This window comes from Pagrus pagrus (assembly GCF_965226575.1).
Source record: "Pagrus pagrus genome assembly, chromosome: 16".
Taxonomy (NCBI): Eukaryota; Metazoa; Chordata; class Actinopteri; order Spariformes; family Sparidae; genus Pagrus; species Pagrus pagrus.
In genome coordinates, this window is record NC_140200.1 from 5,038,813 (window position 1) to 5,055,402 (window position 16,590).

At 43.3% G+C, this 16,590-nt stretch overlaps 2 protein-coding genes across 9 annotated transcripts in view; one reads left to right on the forward strand and one right to left on the reverse strand.

The window, feature by feature from the left end:
• Positions 1-16,590, forward strand: part of plcb1l (phospholipase C beta 1-like) — a 173,641-nt gene that overhangs the window by 13,693 nt on the left and 143,358 nt on the right. For 5 of the 8 annotated variants that reach the window (XM_084378455.1, XM_084378458.1, XM_084378452.1 and 2 more), the window contains one exon: positions 8,228-8,337. The exons of 1 other annotated variant lie outside the window; for it this stretch is intronic. The gene's annotated coding sequence lies outside the window, so the exon portion shown is untranslated. Of the gene's footprint in view, positions 1-8,087; positions 8,149-8,227; positions 8,338-16,590 lie in introns of those variants that run through there. 2 more of the 8 variants (XM_084378459.1, XM_084378454.1) reach the window with 2 other exon arrangements.
• bmp2b (bone morphogenetic protein 2b) lies at positions 9,053-15,120 on the reverse strand. Its single transcript, XM_084377342.1, has 3 exons — positions 14,760-15,120; positions 13,442-13,809; positions 9,053-10,268 (listed from the first exon to the last, which is right to left on the reverse strand). Exons 2-3 carry the CDS (start codon positions 13,794-13,796, stop codon positions 9,352-9,354), a joined length of 1,272 nt encoding a protein of 423 aa, XP_084233468.1. The 5' UTR covers positions 13,797-13,809; positions 14,760-15,120; the 3' UTR covers positions 9,053-9,351.

Consider the following 16,590-nt stretch of genomic DNA (forward strand, 5'->3'; position numbering starts at 1 on the left):
TGTGTTCATTATTTATGGGATTTGCACTATGTGTGCATGTTTGTTTACAGTGCTATACAATAAGTTTATTTGTGCAGAAATGGCTGTAACTAAAGGATTTGTGGTATTATCTCTGTCACAACAAAGACTTTTCCAATAAACCCAATTCCCAATTCTAAACCTAATTTGGATGTTTTGACAGTTTCACTGTTTTATGTGATTTATTACGTTAGATGTCTGGCAGGGATGATATGTGATTGTGCTGCCCTTGTTCCTGCTGTTGTCTTTTATTGTTTTCATCAGCTCAAGCTGACGTTTTATGAGTTATCAAAGCACTACACCTTGATCTTGACGGAAGCAAAGAGAGCAAAGGGGAAGAATGAAAGAAAATCAGAAGAGATGAGAGGGACAAAAGGAGGGACCACAGAGTGGTGAAGACATAACAGCAAAGAAAAGAAAGAACGTTTGAGAAAAAGAGAGAAAGACTGTGAGACAAAATGAAAAATAAGAATGAAAGGAAGAAAAAAAGGAAACAAAGACAGGCGAGAAAGAGTGAGATGTGGGCCATTCATAAGCAGACTTCTCCAAGGGATCTCAGGCCAGCACACCTGCTACTATTCACTTCAGAGGAAATAGACACTCTGTGGAAGAGAGGCTCTTGGCCTCGGGACAAAACCGCTGCAGCGCCAAATTAGAAACAGGAAGGACTGTGGGTAAGGCTCAGATTAAAAACGCACTCCCCACATGGACTCAATATACTGCAGCCCTGATCCCGCTCTGGAAACCCAAAACCCAACTGCACTATTTTATGTCCCAGTCAACAGAACGCCCGCAGTTTGCACAGTGACAGTACAGAGATTCAGTCCAATGTCAACCCCTGAATGTTGGTAAACTGTGGCCATCTAAATGCTACCCATTCTAATGAGGAAAAGAAGTTTTATGTATACTTTATCAATTTCCGCAGTCTGTGGATACTTAATGATAGTGCTTCTTCACCAAGACTGCTTTGTCCTAAAGTCACGCCGGTATACTTTGTGTGAGTCCGGTCATGAGGATTATGTGGATGTCAAAGAAAACCAGAGTGGGCCCGGACACTAAAGGAGAGGACGCAGCGCTGAGTTTCCCTCAGAGAACCATTAGAACTGCTAATGTTGTCAACAGGCAGCTAGCGAGACCTAATGATCCATAACACACTCTTTAAAGGAACAAAACTAGCAAGAGGTCTGTGAATGTACCAGAAAAGGAAATTAATATTGATATATATGACAGCTGCCTTCCTCGTGTGACCCTGCATTTCCTGCCTGTCCACGTGCGTACACATTCAATCTGAGGGAGAAGAGAGTAAAAAAAAAAAATAAAAGGTTGGTTTAGTAAAAAAAAAACAAAAAAAACATTACTTCTTACGGGCCAGGATAAAGGAAAAAAGTGTGCACTCATTCTCATACAATATTTCCATTTACTCATGGGCCTGTCCAAGTAATGTGTTCCCCTCAATCTATCATTTTCACTGCGGTCACTGATGGTAGAAAGGCCGACTGTAATTATTCCTACAGATATTGAGGACATCTAGAGGTTGTTTCTCCTCACTGGAAAACAGAACTACTCCTTTCTCATAAAGGTCAAGCTTTCATTACGTGTAGCTCAGTCAGGATACACAGAAGGATTCTTACCAGTAATTGAATGCACAGACACAAGGAGGCAACAAAAGGACATATTTATATCTAAGAAGGAGGCAAAGGAGAAAAAAAATCACAATAATCCATCTTTGGGACTGAGTCCATGTTCCATCTACCACTGTCCTCTTCCTCCCCCGTCTGTTTGATGTGCCTTTCCACTCAGAGCAAAGCTTTTGCCTCACGGAAGAGGTCATCACGAAAGCTATGAAGGGCGGCATTCACCGCAGGTCCGCTGACTGATGCTTGAGCCAGGCACGCTGATGGATGTACACACGTAAACACACACGCATGCATTACGCGCATTATGCCAGACGGGGAGTGTGCTTAGCAGCGCGGCTCCAAGAGGAAAACCTGCCATGACATCACCCAGGGGAGTGCAGGTGCAGGGCTGTGACAGGAAGTGAGTCACAGGAAGCTTGGTGAGGCAGACTTTGCCATGCCACTGACAGGCTGTGGGAGAGCGGGGTGAAGGAGTGTGACTTACACCTCCTAGCTGAGCTGGCTGGAGCCCTCAGGTTGTGGGACCTGCTCTTTATATAAACACGCTGCTCTCATCTCCCTGTGCAATCAGGCTGATGAAGCGTGCTTTTAAAATAACTGACGGGTACGGAAAAAGATTTTTTCCAATTGCCACTGGAGAAGTAGTGTTATAAAACAATATATAATATTTTCAGCTACTTTTTAACGATTGCACAATATTCAGCATGTTATTACTCACTTTGGTGTAAAGCATTTGTACACAAGGCATCTGGTCAACAGGTTGTAATTGAGCATAGAGAATATTATTACCATCCAGCTGGTAATGTTTTCAGTTTATGAGTCTGTGTGTGTCATTATTGCAAAATGTGCTCCTGATGATACCTTTTGTAGCAGAAACTAACACAGAAGCAGTTTTGAGTATTTCGCCAGGTGTTTATATTTGTAGTCGACTGATAAGGCTTTTTTCAGGGCCGATACCGATACTGATTGTTAGAAATCAAGGAGACTAATTATATGTGGGACCGATACTCATTTGCAGCAACAATGAAACTCTTTGTGTCAAAATTTAAAACGAGTAGTGATGAAATAAACCTAAGTAGTAACTCAAGTACAATTTTCAGGTATTTTAGTAGTACTTAGGAGTACTTCAATTTTCTGTTACTTTTTACTTCCTCGCCACTACATTTATTTGATACATTCAGTTACTGGTTACTGTGCAGATTCAGATTATTCAGTGTTTATAAACTATTATTCAGACATGTTAACAATCAGAGCAATCTGAAAAAATCACAGATACTGATAATCGAAAAAATGCTGAATATCAGCACGATAATCGTCCAGGGCCGATAGTCTATCCACCCCTTGTCTATATTTCTATCTGTCTGTCCGTGGACACATTTTTGTTACCGTGATAGTGTCACAACTGTGTAAGATGCAGTCATGAAACTCATGGTGATTGGTGTGGTACTCGGGTAATAGTGTAGTAATCACTACTGAGTAGTCATGGGTCGGAATATGAACATGTTTTTTTAACTTAAGTTAATTTTATATAATTCCTACTCAGAGTATTATATGGACCGGAAATATAAAAACAGTTCAGTACATGTTCAGTGGCTTGAGACTGTATGTATATAGATTTGATAATGAGCAAAATAAGTGTTTGCAAGCAATTCATCAGAATATTTGGCAGAGATGGATGGGTGATGGATGGATGGATGGATGGATGGATGGAGGGGATGGGAAGATGGAGGAGATGGATGGATAGAGGAGATAAGAAGATGGCTGGATGGAGGAGATGGTGCGTGTGTCCTTGACGATGGCAGTCCAGTGGTTTATACAAAGCTTATTACGCTAATGAGAAAAGTGTGGGGAATGGATTTGTCCCATACCACCCAGGCAAAGAGAGCCTGTTTCTCCTCTGGTGCACTGCATCTGGAAGTGGCCTCCTGGTAATCTGCTCTAAGTACAAAAGGTTCAGCACCAGCTTGTTCTCATAGACCACCAAGTGAGGCCCCGAACTCCATAACAGGTCTCCTTTCATAGCTGGGGATCAACTGATGCTTGGTGGACTGGGTCCCAGGCCTGGAGCTCCCCAAGGTGCCGCATCGACACTTTGCAACTCGGGACACTGATATTAGTGTAAGCATTCTGTAATCCCAAACCATGGAGACGTGTACCACGGTCATAAAGAAGTCAAGCCTCCCTTATCTGTCTTATCTCCATTGCAACCAGCCAAGAGGGGGAGATAGGAGGCTATGTTGTGTCACCCAGACATCATTGCAGATGGGTTGTTGCCATCTACTGGTTAAGGACAAATAAAAGGTCATATGTTCATACAGTTATGACTTCATCCAGTCTACAAAAAACATATTTGGAGACTACATGGAAGTTTTGTACTACTTTTGTACACTAGGTTGAAATATACGTGTTGTGATTGAATGGAAAATAGGAGAAAAATATTTATTAAAACAAAAAAACTTGTCACAATCGTCTTGGATGGCACTAAGCCCAAGATGCAGCAATGATGCCCCTGCGTAATAGTATCGAAGAAACTTATTTTGCATGTGGGGAGTTGAACTAAAATGGCTAAATCCCTTCAGATGGAAAGGTATCGGCTGATAGTTTGCTAGGTCGGACATTCCTGTCGTTGTTTCCTTTGTAGATTTTGAACATTGTAACACGCAGATAGTGGAAAGGGGGGAGAATGCTGCTTGAAATAGGAGCCCAATAGCAGGCCTACATCTGGTGAGCCAGACTGAATAATACAGACAGTGGTCATCAATTTTAAGACAAATATGCAGTTTGTTTTCTATCACAGGTGATTAAGTAGAATGGTCAATATCCAGGCCATATTTGTGATCTAAAAATAGAGATTTCTACGTGTATATATGAAAGAGAGAGAGAGAGAGAGCGTGTGTGTGTGTGTGTGTGTGTGTGTGTGTGTGTGTGTGTGTGTGTGTGTTTCCGTTTCACACTGTAGCTATTTGGCATTATTCACTGTAAGCTTTTCGCCTACTATCTGTCATCAGTTTTGAGCTTCCTTTTCTTTGTCAGCTCTGAACAAGAACATCACCGATTTGAAGTTGTATGCGTGGTAATGCATGAGATTTACTGTGCCTGAGATTGACATTTATTTAACAGGCATGCTGGGGGATGTCATGTAGCTCCCTTTGATTGATCTCTTCACTTCCTGCTACAAAGATGGAGACCGCTCCCGTAACCACACAACCCCTTTCAAGCTCGGGGTGTAGGAGACGCCCTTCGGCAAGGTTCCAGGATCAGTCGGGTTCACCCCTCCCCCCAAACCTAACTGTAACCATCAGAGGAGTAAACACGACACTGACCTTAGATCAGTGTCTAGAGGCAAATCCATCCTAGAGCCTGTTTTAGAAGCCCATATGTGGTCCATATGGAACTCCTTCCTGTTTCCTCTGCGGAAAGTGCAAGGTACACATCCTGAAGTCCATTCCTATTTGATTACAGTATAAGCGTATAAAATAAAATGGAAAATGTATTATCTTATCCAATATTTTCTCTCACTCTACTTCATATTATTTAGTCTAATCAAAACAGTGAGAGAGAACAGGATAGGGAGAGTATTTCACACCGTGTCCAGATATCACAAGAAATGTGCAAGTTATTTACAGTCTTTGGATAAGAGACGAACAGCTCTGATGTTACAAGCTCGCTGCTCCTGCTGCTGCCCCCCATCGCCCATCGATAAAAAGTGTGTGGCTTGAGGTCTTGTCCATCCTCTAAGGTTTCATTACCTTGTTCTCGAGAGTATCATAATGGCAGACAGGCTTTTAACTCCACTATAGCTTAACTGCGAGACTATTCTGCTGTGAGTATAAGGCTATATAATGGTCTCTTCCATTGAATCCCAGCCAGAGGTAATGATTTCAACATGTCACTCCAGGCAAACTGCACTGTGATTGCATGGATGATTAGCTCTTACAGTAATGGTAGCAGCAGACATATTTCAGGAGCAAGTAAGCAATTTTTTTTTTGCAGCGTTGCTGTCATTTCCTACATGCCTTTTTGTAATGTGAATGTACAAACACATTTGACAGTCAAAACTAGTGCATTTGTTTGGCTCACAGATGTGTTTTTAATTCATTTGTGTTTGCATGTGCATTTATGTGCACGTGGAGAAATGAAAGGCTAAGATTGTATATATGTAAAAGTACTATCATGCGTGCAATCATGGAAAAGTAATTTCCATATTTGCTCTGCTCCTGAATCTGTGGACGCCCGTCTGTTTGATGTGTTCAGAGCTGCAGCACAGATGCCACAGTCTTAGCTATGCTGGACGTCATCTCACTGGCTGTTCTCAGAATTGAGAAAAAAAAAACACGATGTGCACCACCTCTAAAATTAGTGTGTGCAGCACATGAAGGAGAAAAGATCCAAAGTTAGAAAAGACTCTTAAGTGGCCAGTGTCTCTCTTCACTTCTCTACATTTTCGTGTCCCACCTTGGTACTGAGCCAGTTAAGATCTCCCATAGTGACTGAACCCTCTGTTTCATCAAAGATACACGGCACGCCACATACTTTCCAATTCTGGGCCAGCCAGAAATCTGGAAATCTGATTTTAAAACCCTTATGATTTGGGTTGTTTGGAGCTGCAGATAGTTTTGGTGTGGTTTTGCTGCGCACCAAACAAAACGAATGAGCCCTGCCACGCTAGTCGGTCCCAGCTTCCACTGTAATGCTCGTCAGTTGTGCGGCTGCTCTGTTGTGTGTTTGTGCGTAAACAAAGATGGCGAAGGACACCTTTAACAGATTTACCAGATGTTCATGGAGAAGGAAGGGGAAAATCTGTTTTTCGGAGAGTGACTTTGCAGAGGTCTGTGTAGCAGGTGAAGAGAATCCGTAGCCAAGAACACATATCTCACAGTTGTGCTTTTTATAACTAAATCATGGAATACGCAGTCACACACAGACTAAATTTTTAGCGATTCTTTCATGCCATAAAATAGATGGTTGGAGAGTCCATGTTCTGCATGAGCTGGATGAAAAATAATGGATTCTGAAACGCAAACATGTTCTCAGTCCCAACCAGTGGCTGACCACACTTGAAGTCGCTCGTCCACGATGACGTGATGAGCCTGGAAGTCAGTCCGTAATAGCAGAGATAATAGGTCCTTATTACTTTGACCCCCTGACCCTGTTCTTAGTGAGATGTTTAGGAGTGGTCCCTGAGGAGCTGTCTGATACTAACGCGCCTCTAAAACGAGAAGCCCCAGAAGTCTGAGAAACAGTGGCCAACTCACAGTACAACTGGAAACCAATTCAGCTGGGATGGGGTGCAGGAGGGGAGTTTCAGCAGTGCTACCCATGTGTCACCCACCCTGGGAGCAGTATTTCCACCCAACCCAACGAAAGGTTTATGGACTTGAACTTTAAAGGCAAACCACTAAATCTAACACTGTTTTAACACAGAAATTCCCCAAAAACTTTTTTGGGTTAGGCTTTTAGTGTTGATTTTGATCAAATGTTCATTAAGTGTGCCAGCAAAGTGACTTCCTCCTAAAGTCCATTAAAATTCTACTGCTACTGGCAGAGGTATGTGCAGCCCATGTGCGGGGTTGCGGTATGGTGGGGTCCACGGAGGAGAAATGGACACCAGATGGGACCAAGGGGGGTGGAGATGCGAGGTAAAATAAAATAACACATGCTGAAGATTGAAACTGAAATGTGGAAGGAGGGGGAGGAGAAACATGTGTGTGTGCGTGTGTGTGTGTGTGTGTGTGTGTGTCAGGGTATAAAATAATTGGATAGTTGCATCATCTCGAGTAGACGGGTGCTTTACACCCTGAGAGGATAAGAATAGGTAAACAGATATGATCTGAGGCACATAAAAAAAAATGTGACATTTCGATGTTTTTTACTGCCTGTGAATAAAGTCTCACGGCTCCTTCTAAATGTTTTGATTTACATTTCCTATATAAGTAACAAGCGTATCTTTGTTCGATGCACATTTGTTTTTGAAGAGAGCCCACCAGGAAACCCTTGAATAGATGATTGAAAAAACAACCACGTTGGTTTTCCATGCAAGCGTACGCATGTGTCTGAGATTGAAAACCAACATTCCACGGTCCCAATGTGCGCTCACATAAAAAACATTCTATTTAGAGCATTTTGAGCTGCCTTGTGATCCCTCCAAACCCTTTCTAATGCAAACACAGCAGAAAACGCAGTCAGTCAAACTCCACAAAACTCTCCCTCTCTGTTTCTCTTCTCCCTCTCATTATCTGATCTGCTATTGTGGCTACACTATAAATTTTCATCTGTGTCTTTCTGGAGGAGCTTTAGTCATTTCAGTTTGGTCTAGATATCACGTTGTTTCCATTGAAAACATTGCATTATGAGGATATTGACTCAGGTGTTCATGCTTCCAACTGTCTTACTGCAACACATGATATATTTTGTTTTTTTTTCCAGCCAGCCATCCCCACTGTCTTTGTGAATAAAACATGACTCTTAAGCTGTTTTTGGTGTCAGTGCTCAGGTATTGTATGTTGCTGTTCATTATCTGCCACTGTTGAGTAGTTTCGTGAAACATTCCTGTATTTTTCTTTTTTCTTCAGTGCCGAAAACATATCAGAGCCGTATGACTCAGAGACGACAAAGAAAGGCAGCCAAACTCTGAAGTGGGGAAGAATCTGTCTGAGCATGTGCAGTATGTGGACAGGTGCAGGTGTGTGTTTGTTTGTCTTTATTAATTAAAGTGCCAGTAGGCTCTTTTCTTGCGAATTTGTTGGTGTCTGTCTGCCACAGATCTCATTTGCATTCGCAGTCTTTTAGTCTCAAGTAAACCTTGTGCCCTGTCAGACTGTCCTCTGATGCCCTGCAGATCAACGTTTTCTCCTCTAATAATATCGGTTAGTAACAGAAAAAACAGGAGTTGGCTTGCAGACGAGCCTTCCCAGGGATCTTTGCAATAACATGTAATGCATGAAAACATGCTCTGGTGTTTTTCTAATCCTCCCATGGGAGTCTATCACATTTGTGGGCTTGTAACTTGTCACTCCCGTCCTACGACCCTACACCCTATTGCAGTTCATTACACCAGCGGCACCCTGACCCGGCTCTGTCACTTTCTTCTCTACGCTTCTGTTGTTGTTGGTTTCTAGTTACATTTACCAAAAGAGTTCAATGCTTGGTTTGCCATCAGAGTAGTGTGAGCTTCTTGTCATGCATTCTATTTTCGCAGCTAATTTCTGTCAGAATTCGAAACTCTGTTATTCATGCCCGCCACACACGTCGGCCCCTGACAAAGACACATCAGCACTGGCTCGTTCACTGGAGTTGACCTCGGAAAATTGGAGTGACCACGTTTTTTTTTCACGATAAATACACATTATTTATTTACAAATAAAGTGGTTATAATAGAAATAAATACAAAATAAAAATCTGAGCATTATACTTCATGTGGTATTGCACCCATTTTCGAAATGTACATCAGAAATACATTTTCAAAACCAGTAAAGGAATATTCCTCTGATTAAAATATTTATTTTTCCCAACTTTACGTAGACATAAATATATTCATATATAGTTTTTTTTTCTTCTTCCACAATAGCTCTGTTTTGTCTTTCTTTCATATAAATAAACGTCTTCATTGGGAAACCGGGTGTCCATAATAACCTCTGATGTCTCTGTCAGTCTCTCTTGCCCACTCTCTCCTTCTGTCAACAGCAATGTCAGTTTCTCACCGGCAGCCACATCCCTCCACCACCATATCCTGGTAGTTTTTCAGGATGACCTTCTCATATTCGTCCAGGTAGAGCAGGGAGATGGGGCTGAGGTCAGTGGGCACACAACAGGCTCTGGGGATGTTTGAGTTGACTGAGTTGACCAGCGTCTGAACAATGGCATGATTGGTAGAATTGAGGTGGTCTGCTAGGGGGAACGGACATTCCCCATGGCAATAAAAGGCGTGGTAGCCAGGGGGCGCCACTATCCACTCGTTCCACCCCACGTCACTGAAGTCCACATACAGGGCATGCCTCTTGCAGCTGGCCTTGTGCTGGTGCTTCCTGCGTTGTTTGCGGAGCGCCGCCTGACGTTTTTCTCTTGTGTGGAGTACTGAGTCCCCACGGCCGTCATGGCCATATGTCACCAGCAAAGGCCGAGCCTGAGGCCACGAGTCCTGGTCCTGGTGCAGGGACCGGCTCACCCTGACGTGCCTACTTCGTCTCTGGGTATGCTCTCCATCCACCTTCCCATCCTCTGGATGAAGCACCTCCACCATGAAGCCATGGTTGTTGCCTTTCCCAGAGGTCCACTGAGATACAGCGGGGCTGACGTCAAAGCTCTCCCAGCGGCTCAAAGAGTCCTGCACTAGCCGTGTGTCCAGCAGACGAGCCAGAGGCTCCCCACCATGAGTGGCAGGAGCTCCAAATAACTCAAAAATGTTGATACGATGGAAGCCACCAACATGGGCACTATCACTGGTGCTGTAGTTTCTGGAGCTGTTGTTGTTGGGGGTTGCAGCTCCCATGACCTGATCCCTGTAGATACGTAGCTCTGCAGAGGTGATGAGCTCCTCATCAGGGATGGAAGTGAGGTTGAAGTAGAACTGCTGGGTTGTCTTGCCTTTCAGACTGGCCAGGGCCTCCATTGACTCTACAAGAGATAGCACAGAGACAAACAAAGTGTTAGAAGATTTTGAGTGTGAAATGCATGCTGAAAAAACAAAGAGTTTGTGCATGGTACAAGAATGAGACACAACATATATGATTAAAGTCTAGTTGGCTCCATTGGTTTGCTGTGAGCAGAGAAACATTGGCCAGGGATGGTTTCTCACATGCTTTCTCCAGCTCTCTTTCTCTCACTCACACACATACAACCGCAGCCTTCTTTCTGTGCAGCCAGCCAAGCTGCCACGTGGTTATATTGGGCGGGTGTTTGCCATTGTCACACAGGCATAACATACACATCAACACTGTGCAAGACTATTACTCACTATGCAAATACTAACTACGTAATACTGTCATTAATGTCATGCTCATAAATTTACCTGCTGAAATGTCAATAGATGAAAGCAGAGCGCCGCCATCTATTGATAAGATCAGACACGCTAGATTTGCTGCCTTTGAATGGCACATTTGCCCTGAGAGGATTTGCTGCAGAGCACAATTCCCACAATAAGTGCACATGAAGAAAAGTTGTACAATATATTGAAATATCATCAAAGAGCAATATGGAAATCAATAGAAAATTGATTACCTTAAAGCTACCAAAAATGCCAACTGTTGCATTAACATTTACAGAGCGGGCCAGCTCTGATATATCACTTGTAAGTGTTGCAATCTGAGAAGTAATCATTCGTTCTTAAATTCGTTACCAAGGAAAGACAAAGGATACTATTAATATCTAAAGTGCACAATGTTTGACATTGCATTATTAAATAAGTCTGGAGTCTGGAGATGCCATCGTCTCTAAAAGTGCATTTGAAACAGTCATCTATACAATACCAATGATCTTGATGTATATATCATTGGTATTTCCCCTAAAGTGTAAAGTAAATGACAGAAATGTTAGTAAAAGCTGCAATTTTCTTTGAGGCAGCCCCGCTTTGAACTCTTACTTTATGAAGTTCATAGATGATGTATAGACACACGTTTTAATCTGTTTGGTGTGGTAAAATAAACACAAACTTTGAACTCTGCGCTGTTTCAAAGGAGGCATTTAGGAAATTCCACCATCTCATCCTAAACCTCCCTCCAGAGGCACAAAGACCTCAATTAGGCCTATCACTCCTCATTTGATGTGGGAAAGCCCCCTGTCTCTCGTTCCCTCTCCTCTGTCCCCAATCCCTCTTTCTTTCTTTCCTTCCTCAGCTCCCAAATCCCCTTCTCCCTCTGTTCTCTTAGCCTCAAATCCTCTTTTCTTTTTTTTTCTCCTTCTCTGTCACTCCTTCTCTGTTTCTTTTCCGCAGCGGCGTTCTCACTCTCTCTGTCTTTCTCTCCTCCAGGAACGGCTGTGTGAACAAGTTGAGGCTTGTCAAAAACGTGTGAACCACAGATATGAGTGTATCAACATTCCTAATGTCTTTTTGCGCCGCATGCCAAAACTTAAGATAAAGGCTAATGCCGGGTCATTCATCACGGACCTGTCTCTGGCAGCCACTTCCTGTGTAATAGTGGAAATGTTCTATTTGGCATGGAAAATGGTTATTTCTGAAAACTGATAGCAGTGAAACTAATTATCTTAGTGAAATTAATATCAGCAGGCAGATGTGATGAATGATTGGTGCTGTTTGCTTTGATGTGCTGCACTTACATCTGTAGATACATGCTTATTATATGGACTAGCCATCAATTGCACGTCTCCTGACATGGGAAGACTAACAACCCGGCAGCTCTGTTAGCATAGGATGAAAGAGCCAGGGGAGCGTATGTAAACACAGTCTGAACACATTCGTAATGGCCGGTGGTGTCAAGGTGTGTGCTGGCCGGGTGCAGAGGTTTCCAGTAGTGGGCAGGAGGCAGTCACTCAGCTTGGCTGCCCAGGCCAGGCTTGTTTGTAGTGTGTCAGAGTAGCCACTGGGTGTCATTGCACTAGGCCTCTGGAGAGCACCCAAGCAACCACTCAACCACCCCTCTGACTCACCCCTGATGGAAACTTCCCCACTCAAACACTTAGGACTCTGTATAAGGACTCTGTGTAGAGCCCCTATGGACTCAGTCACTTGTATGTTGTAAAAACTGGAACATGGGCCAAAGGAACTCGAATGCTAGATACAGAGTTGCCATGTGTTTGAGAGTAAAAGTTACTGTTTTTGGTCATGCATAAATCATTTTAATATTCTGGCCAAATGCACCACTCTGTTGCCCAGCAGTCCAACCTCACATAAAAACAAAGTTATTTTTAAATTCCACCTGTTAGATTATTTTAGACAGTTTAAAATTAACCCACAGCATCCGTAACATCGAATAAACAACATAGTGTACGACTGGTGAACTAATGCCCCTTTTCCAGGGTCTACGAACCTTCAGTGAGTGAGCCTTATTCATCTGAGCGGCACACATGTTGCTTGGCAGTAAAATGAAATTAAACTGAAACACTGAATTCAACAATAAGCGCATATCCAGCATATAAACTAAGTGAGCAATTATGGTGTTATTGGAATGTGCGTAATGGCGCACAGCGCGGAGAGAAGGGGTTGATTTGGAAAGAATAAGGAGCGCCGCCCCTCCTCTCCCCCCCGTACCAAGGACTAATTTCAGTCCTGTTAAAAATGACTCAGAATTCAGTCTGACACGATGACTTTGTCATAATGCGTGTTAGTCTAATGTCATGTCGTGTGTTATTGAAGTAACAGGGCGATGACTATCACCTGCGCAAAAGGCACACCGCCCTTTATCCTGCTCCTGTGGTGCGTGTCTGGAAAAACTGTTTTCAGAGCCCACGCAAACACCATCAATTATTAAGAAACAAATTACCCCAGGGATACCACCGCCCCTTGATGTTTTTTGAAGCCTGTGACAGCTGCGCCAGGGGCATGTTTGGTTAAAGGTTGCATCACTACTTGTACGAGAGTTGAGTTGGTTTAATTGTGCATGAGATGCTTGTTTGTAATTGTCTCACTGACTTTTGAAAAATCCCAAACATATTAAAGCGATACAAATAACTTGGACGCGTGTCTCCTGTAAATGACTAACGCTCCATAAAACAGTGAAGACTCTGAAGTTCAGTCTTGACACTCTGAGTCATGTTTAAATATAGGTTTGGGTTGTCTGAGGGAGCCCAGGAGCTCTCCGGCTGACAGGTAAAGGTATGTCACTAATACATACCTTCATGGTGAAAGCTTCTAATCGTGTTGGCCTTGCTGGCGGCTCTCTCTGCGTGCTTCCCCATGCTCTTGGGTCGTTTAGTGCTGTGGTCTCCGTTTGCTGAGTGCATGCGGTAAAGGTCCACCATGTACTGCGGCACCACGGCTTGCTTGCTCGGGGTCGGCCTGCGCCTCAGTCCAAACATATTGAGAAGCCGAAGCTCAAACTCGTTGAGGAAGCTCTCCGACTGCTGTGGGGTTTGCTTCCCAGATTCGCTGTACTTCCTCCGGCCGACCTCAGGGATAAGTCCCGTAGCACCTTCCAGCAACACCTGAGCGAGCAGCAGTACCATGAAAGAGCGGACCACGGCGACCATGATCAGTCAGTCCCTGTGGAGAAAGTTGGTTTTCTGTCAATACACTGGTGCTGAGGTATTGACATGTGGCAGACACAGCAGGGGCTTCACTGCAGCATTCCCCAAACTGTGTGTGTGATCCCCCCCATACAGTAGGAATGATTGAAGGGAGAGCAGGTTAAAAAGAGAAGACACCTCTTCACTTTGAAGCTGAACAAAAAAAAAAGGGGGGGGTGGGCTGTGAGTAACAACCCTTCTGGCAATATAGCGTGTCTAAATGTAACAGAAGATTGATCTTAACATGAAGAGAAACATGAAGATATCAAGGTGAGGAAGTTGTGAAAGAGAAGCAAAAAAAGAAAAAAAGAAGGGGGAAGACAAATCAAAGACAGTTGTGGGGGAGGCTGCAGACATTAAGTCTCCAATTAGAAGAGATAAGAAATCATGTTTGGTGAAGTGATATGAGAAGACGTGCAAGTCTATGTGGGGCTGAAAGATCACAAGGAGCATGAAAGAATGTCAGGGAGAAGAGCTGGAAATGCAGAGCAGCGGCAGGAGAGGCAGTCAGACGCTGCTACAAGCGTCTATTTGCAGAGGCTTTGACGGTCATGTATAATCATAAGGGATAGAGTTACTTCAAGAGGCTCGCAGGTGTTAGATCTGACGTGCGTACCAGAAGCCAGATGTAGCCCGGGACAAGACATCAAAAAAACATCAAAACCCCAAATATCATCGGAGCAGCACAGCCTCCAAAGAAACAACTTTTTTTTTTTTTTTAAACAGCATTTGTCTTCCTCGAGGTTCAAATGGGAACTTTTACGCACACACCCTTTAAACATATATAGTGGGAGAACTGTCGATTCCCAGTTTGTAAAGTAAACGTTTCCCTCATGAAAAGTTAATTTTCTACCTGTCGACATTATTACGATTTGGCGCCTTTGTTAAAATAAAACACTTGAAGCGTGCATCAGTTCTTATTTTTACCTGACGAGGAGGCGCTGTGTCCGGTCGTCGTTCCACCTTTGTGCTCCGATAAATTCCACATTAATTCGTGTTTAATCCACGCTGCTTCTCCTTGGGGGACCAAAGACAGCCCATGCCCTTCGCCGATCGCCTCTCGCACATATTCTCACCAGCTGCAAATTCGGGTTAAGTCTTGGTCAGCGCGGAAAAGAAGAAGAAGGAGAAGGAGAAGAAGAAGGAGAAAAAAAAAAAATGTTAAGTCTATGAGGAAGCGGGCTCGCGTAGGCAGGACCGATCTAAGTATAAAGCATCTTGGTTGAACATCTTCGTAAAAAAAAGAGAGAGCAGTTCGCCGAGACAAAAAGTTGAGCGGAGCTGGCTTGAAGGGGAGATAAGCGCACTCAAGTGTCGCTCCTTGGACCTTGTTGCTTCGAGTTGGGGAGCGCGTCGCCTCTCCTCTGTGCGCCACAGCGTAGTGGTTGAATTGATTGGTGCCTTCTCTTCTCCCAGCCACTCTTTTTGTCGTACAGTGATGTCACCAAGGGGCTGTCAATCATTTGTCCACGATAAAGCACCTCCTGCGGACCTCTAACCCGGAGGCTCCAAACCATTTCATGTCGAATAAACACACATTAGAGCCACGGACCCTCTTTTGATAAGATTTTCCCCACCACAGGTAGATTTTTTTTGTTTTTTTTGTTCCAGGAGTTAAAACTGTTAGAACATGCGCACAGTTTCCAACGTGAGAATAATCTTACAAATGTACATTTTATTGAAATTAAATTATTCCACGAAATCCTGGAGACCCCCTCCTGAATGTTTTGAAACCATCCAGCGTATATTTATATTCCCAAAAATCTCTATCCCCTATTACAAACAACTCTTTTCTCTTTGCATCTTTACACATCCTGGAAACTCACGCCATTAAAATAGCTTAAAAAGTCAACATTTAAAAACCACACTGTTGCTTTTAGTTGTTGATTTTCCATACATAGGAATAGCAATCGTCTGTTTACTTTAAAGTTTTTAAATAACATCAAAAAATGGCTTGTCGCACTCCCTATGTTGTGTAATATTTCCCGCGAATGTGACCGCAAAGAGCAGAAAACATGTCAGCTCACGCTATTAATTGATCAAGGTGTTAATAGCCGGCTTAAACGTGTTTAGCTTTTGGATTAAGGGGCTGATAGATAATGGAACGACAATGTGTTGCTTTTGCGGTTTTAAAGGATTAGACCCTGTACATGTGTGTCTGACACCGGCGCTGATTTATCCACGCTTCATCCTGGATCAATCTTTTCATTTCATTCCAGTTCACAGCAGTTGATCAATATATGAGAGGCAGATTCAGGCTGCACACATTGCTCTCTCATATCTATGATACTGTGAGAGCCAAGTGAGAGAGTCTCATGAGACATCCATTTATCAAGAAGGCCATATTTTTTCACTTAGTTCAGCTAAAACTGTGCAAAACTTTCTCTCTAAGAGGCGGCTTTGGTCTGAAATGAAACGTGCACTTAATCTTCATGTACGTCAAATATTATGCATTTATGTTTGGAGAGTACCTGCTGTATTTGTACAGTACGTGCTCTCAGTGGCACAAAAGGGTGAGAAAAAACTTTTGCTGCATTGTATTTTTTTAGCCTGTGGGGTGTAGTCAACAGCATTAACGTTTGGGTCATCTACATAAGAAAAGCCCCCATTGATTCCCTCTAGTGACTTCCATTAGGTGATGATGGTGGGGCAGGCGGCTGTGTTTTGGCCAAAGCGCCGGACCTTTTTTCTTCGCAGAGATGGCAATAGATTAAATCCCACAGAGATCACAAGATATCTTTGTCTCCTTCCAGGACAA